Here is a 6000-nt window from a genome sequence, read left to right on the forward strand (position 1 = left end):
TCACCACACACACACACACACACACACACACACACACACACACACACACACAAGCGCTGCGTAAATGAAGGAAGTGGGTCCCTGCGCATTAGGCAGTGAATGTTACTGTCTTAAAGAATGGGGTCTAGGGAAGGTCCCGAGCAGCTGCCTAAATGATACGTGAGGTCGATCAACTGAGATTTGTTCTGTTTTTGTGGCGATGCTTTAATTAGCATGCTGACAGTGTGCTGTAGGGGGATTCAGTCCTGCAATGGACTGAGCTATCAATTCCCTTAAAAACAGGTGATTGTGTGATCATGATACAGTAGGTGATCTTTCTTTGGGATGTGCTTCATTTCTCTAATCTGATCTCTCCCCATTCCAATGAATTCACAAATTAAAATGCAACCAAAAACCATTCCTGATGATCATCAGCCGACACGATATACCCCCCCCCCCCCCCCAAAAAAAAAAAATAAAAAAAATAACTGACCTTATACTTTTGAACCCATTACACATAAACACAGACAACTGAGCATCTGGTGAGAGAGAAAGAGAGTCAGAGAGAGAACGAGTGAAACAGCAGGTGAAAATGAGGGTTGCAGAAGTGGCGCTCTCAGAAACAGCTCTCTCACCAGAGAGATTCACACAATCTGCCAAAGAGAGAAAAGACACACACACGCAGACACACACACAGAGAGAGAGAGAGTGCTGTACTCCGCACACACATGGGTAAAAACACTCTCTCATAGACCAAAACCCCATTTCTGCAGCGCTACCACAACCACAACTGTGGGACGAGAGAGGAAAATGAATGGCCTCCCAAAATAGGAACAAAACAAAAACAACTTAAAGAGACAGTTCACCCACAATGTACATTCAGTCATCGTTTACTCGCCCTCATGTTGTTCCAAACCTGTATGACTGTCTTCCTGTTTACAATGACTTTCTTTTGGATGTGAACTGAAGCCTTCAAGCTTCAAAACTGACATATAAGTGTCATACAAGAGTTGTTTATGACATATGCCGAGTCTGCTGAAGTCATATGACAGCTTTGTTTGAGGAACACGCCAAAAGTCATTATTTACCGATCATTTTCCTCCACCTACAATTTGTTTAGCATCTTAAAATTTAATTTGTGAACTGTGTTAGTCTAATTTATGATTGAATCATACACTCAGATCGGTTTTGTGAACCGGATCAAACTGAAAAGAAAAGAACTCGAAAAGAACAAGTTTTTAACATTTTAAGCTTAATATTAAGAAATGTGCATTATGCACACGTAGTACTCCAAATAAAGTTGAATTATAATTTTTATACTAGTAAGTCTGGAGTGATATGTCAGTAAATATGTTAAGCGATTTGAACCATACTTAGTATTGAAATAAATGAATGTTAAATATATGATTTTTTTTCTTTTTTTTTACTAGGGACCGTCTATTAAATATTGACTTGAAATATTTATACTGGTTATCAACTGGCATGTCTTTTCTGATGGGGTCACAGACAGAAGTGAAAATTCAACGTTAAATGCAAATAACCATATAATTGTGCATAGTTTGTGTAGAAAAATAAACAGACTTATCAACTTTTAAGAGGGAGGAGAAAGCGCTACCCAATTTTTTTTTTACTATTGACGTAAAGGCTCTATGGTGTTTCAGTACAAATTCATCTGTAACTTTGCAGAAGCCATCCAATTCAATAGGTGCCAATACGAACTAGATATACGACAATATGCCCACTAACAAAACCAAACAAGGTAAAAGAAAAGCATTTTGACACAGTGAATATTAAGTTTTGGGTTAAAATGCTGGGTCACAACTTGATGTCCAATGCAAAGTCCTGAAGCAAAGCCAGTTGAGAACCACCAGAAGAAACACTGTGGTCCAATGCAATACAGAAAAGTACAGAAGAATAGATGGATAAAGAACAGTGTCTCACCAGTCCGGAGGCAAAAAACACAGCGAGCAGAGCCAGGCATGCTCCCATGACGATGAGCAACAGGAACACGATGAGTGGATGCTGCAGGCTCATACGGTAGTAGGACTCGTACACCCAGTCTGGAGACTTCAGCCCCCCAGGCGACACCACCATGTCCTCCGGACCTTCCAGCAGGTACGCCGTTTGTTGGAACATGGGGTCCGGCTGGACCCCGGAGCCTTCGTCTTCGTCCTCTTCCTCCTGCTGCTGCCGTTCAGGCTCGTCCTCCTCCGTGAGAGTGCTCAGCTGCAGCGGGTGGGACAGACGTGTCCCGCGCCAGGGCAGGAGAGAGAGCGCTGCCGCACGCAGCATTCTCCAGCCAACATGATGAACTGAGCAGCAGAGAGCGACTGAGACACGCACGAGAGAGCGTATGAGAGGAGGAGAGAGAGAGAGAGAGAAAAGAGAGAGAGAGAGAACACGGGTGCCGGTCTGGCAGCAAGGCAGAGAGCAAGCTCTTAGTAGTGACTTTGTAGAGTCTGTGTCGGAGAGAGGAAGAGAAAGTCTTCAAAAGAATGTAAAAGAAAGGAGGAGAGAGGAAAGGGAGTGGTGGGCTTGACAGAGATCCAGCAGGCGCAGTATAATGTCTGCTATGCAGTGTGTGGCAGGTTCAGTGATACGAGTTAATCAGAGATGACTGATTACACACGCAGAGGAAAATGTGTCGCTCAGATGTTGCTCTTTCATAGCTCAGGAGACTTTCACGTGGCTCTGCTTCACTGAAGTATCAACTCTGATTCTTCAGATATTCCGTGGCTGGAAAAAATAAAGTGATATATAATACAGAAAATAAAAAAATACAATAAATTTGTCTGCTTCTGTTGAGTCAGCAGCCGTGCCGGTCAAGAGCTCTGTAAAGAGAGAACCTCCCAGTTCTTCTCAACGTCTTTATGTCAATGCTGCACTTGCAAAAGAAAGATTGTTCAAATAACATGAAAATGACTGAAAAATCTTTCACCTCATTAATAACAAAAGAGTCATTATAGCTGACCACCAGAGACACTTGAGGTGAGAGTGCACTTGTGGATGAAATCATCACTGCAATCAATGATTAAACATTTAGCTGAAGTGAATAATTCAGAGCTGAATTATTGAATCAAATACAGTACAGAACTATAATCCACATGCATGTTTTTTACCCGCTGGAATAAAAAAAAACAGATGGATATAAGGGTAATAGATCAAAGGGAAATCAGATCTGGTCTTGAGGCCCTGGAGCGCTGACTTGTGGAAATGTCACCAATCCAGGAAAAATTGGATGTCAGAAACCACTAAACCTACAGGAATAAAACAAATTCAAATTTGACTCTACGCATGACAGGTAATCATATCTATAATAGAATATTTTAATTCATGTCATCCACGTTAGAGTGATGTGGCATAGTGGATAAAGCGCTCACTGAAGATAACCAGAAAATCGATGCAACATTTGAGGCTTGTTCCTTTCTTCAGAGCGATTTTCAGTGTAAAAAGTGTACTGAAATTCACTTAGGACACACACTACCATTCAAAAGCTGATTGGGGTCGGTTAAGAATTTTTTTTGTGATGATTTAAAGAAGTCTCTTATGCTCAGCTCCATTTATTTGAATAAAACAGTAAAACAGTAATATTGCAAAATATTAAGAAAATTAAAATAACTGTTTTCTTTTTGAATATATGCTAAAATGTAATTTATTCTTGTGATGTAAAGCTGTATTTTCAGCATCATTACTACAGACTTCAGTGTCACATGATCCTTCAGAAATCAGTCTGATATGCTGATTTGCTGATCAAGACATAGAAAATGTGCTCGCATTATCCTCCAAAAAAACTGCTTGATGTTGTCAGCCAAATCCCAATGCAGGACAGGACCTGAAGCATTGAGGTGAAATATTGAGACAATCTATTCTTTTTAATAATAATAATAATAATAATAATAATAATAATAAAAAGCCTGCTTCAGCACCTTGGAACCCATGTGGAGTCCAAGTCTGAGGCTTTTTGTTCAGATGAAACACATGCAAAGCACTGCACAGTTGAGAATAAGCACAAAAGACCTTCGTTAGACAGCCTCCATTAAAGCGGCCCTGGCCTAATCGCTGTGTGAGACTGTGGCACTCTGCTGAATTTTGACTCCACTGAGTCTGTCCAGTGAAATGGGCTGATGATCTCATTAGATGTGCACTAGATCTGAAAAGAGCTCCATAGCCACGCAAATGCATGTATACAAAACCAGCCAGTGCAACCTGAAGCATGACCTTTGTTTGCTGGTGCAAACCTCATCTCACTGAAGTGCTGGAGGCATCATCAGTATCCCTAGCCTCCGGTAACGGAGGTGACATCTCTACATTGCTCGAAGCTCACTGTTGCCATGTTGTGTGGTATTATCATCAATAGACTTTGATTGGAGAGCTTACAAGTCAAATTTTTGTCCTACTGAGCACTGACAAATTTGAATCCCAACTACCTGGGGTACAACACCTGCATCTTAAAGATCCTATGCAATCAATAAATTTTGTGTCTTTTAGTGTATGCTATAGCATTTAAAAGTTTGTAAGATGTTAATGTTTTTGGAAGACATCTCTCCCACACTCACAATGGCTACATTTATTTGATCAATATTGTGAAATGTTATTACACACAAAAAACAAACAAAACAAAAACTGGAGCAGAATTTACTTTAAAAACAATATTCACTCAAAATTTGCCAGAAGTCATTACAAAGAAATGGCAAGTTTGAACAGAATTAAACATGAAATTTTGAAGCTGAAATCGTATTTTCTTAAAAAAATACTCCTTTTTTTTTCATAGTGTACTTTTATGGTATTGCTGTTTTATTTAGACGAAGTTGAACTGTAATTGTAGAATTGCATAAACATTCTAAATGTTTCTAAATATTCTAAATATAAATCTTCAAAAATAATTCTTTTTTTGTTCCACAGAAAAAAAAAATAGCAACATACACGGTTGTATGGACATGCGGGTGAGTAAATGATGCCAGAATGTTCCTTTTTGAGTGAACTACTACTTGAAAGCAGCAGCAGGGGGTTTAAATCATTAAGGGATGCACAGCACTATCTCTGGCGAGGTTTGAAAGTCTAACTTCTAATGTTCTTTAATACTTCAGTCCCTCCTCGAGTCTTCCATCTCAGTAATAATCTGTCTGAAGAGCCTCTTATCTGCAAGGACAGACTGCATGCATCTCAAGATGTTCAAATCAGAATCTGTCTGTAATCTCACATACCAAATCATTACTGGTCATTACTAGTCACCGCACGAAGCGTCCTCACGATATGGACAGAAAGCACTCATGAAAGCGAAAAGGTCAATGAAGCCAGACAATCTTTCAGGATCCAAACAAATGTCAACCACAGGTCAAGATGCCAATTCCACAGCCAGCTAAAAAGTTCAAGCCATTGTTAAACTGAATAGTGTTGGAAACATTCGGATCATTTGATTGGTGGGTTTCAGGCATTCTGAAGCTGTAAAAGAGGTAGGTGTCTCCAAGATCCAAAAATAGACCTTAAACAGGCTAACAAGCGGCTGGGATTTTCACTGCGGAGCATTTTGTCGGCATATCATTTTGTTTGTCATACACACCTTTGGTAATTTGGAACTTTTCCCAGTGTGTGTTTCATTTCTTTTCTTCCTGTAACTGTGAAGTGATGCATAACATCTGCTGGGTGGGGATGACAGAATGAGAGCAGGGAACAAAGAACACACAGTATGTGTGTGATAATATCGTAATGTAATGGCACCGATGCTGATGGCGGCCTCTGTGGCGTGCTCTGCAGTTGTTTTTGTGTTTTTGTTAGTTTGTCCTGTCTTTAGTTATATTCCTGCAATCAGTTTCACCAGAGATGAATTGCTGGACATTCGGAACTACACATCACCCAATATATTACCGGTTTTCGACTATTCTGGTGTTTTGCTGGACATTGTAATTGGCTTCGGGACGCGCAGATGGGGTAAGAGAACCGGCGCCCTCGTGAAGCTCAGGAAGCGCGGGTTTCGAAAGCCGTTGGTTAGCATCCATCTGGCAAACCTCCACTCTCTACCCA

The 6000-nt window shown here is 40.4% G+C and overlaps 1 protein-coding gene across 1 annotated transcript in view; it reads right to left on the bottom strand.

The window, feature by feature from the left end:
• The window catches only part of LOC109092483 (adenylate cyclase type 2-like), a 64065-nt gene extending 61695 nt beyond the window's left edge, over positions 1-2370 (bottom strand). Inside the window, 1 exon segment of the mRNA XM_042777180.1 lies at positions 1921-2370. Coding sequence (XP_042633114.1) covers positions 1921-2271 — 351 coding nt within the window. The 5' untranslated portion in view covers positions 2272-2370.
• Positions 2371-6000: the final 3630 nt, after the last annotated feature.

Source organism: Cyprinus carpio, chromosome A19, assembly GCF_018340385.1.
Source record: "Cyprinus carpio isolate SPL01 chromosome A19, ASM1834038v1, whole genome shotgun sequence".
Classification (NCBI taxonomy): Eukaryota; Metazoa; Chordata; class Actinopteri; order Cypriniformes; family Cyprinidae; genus Cyprinus; species Cyprinus carpio.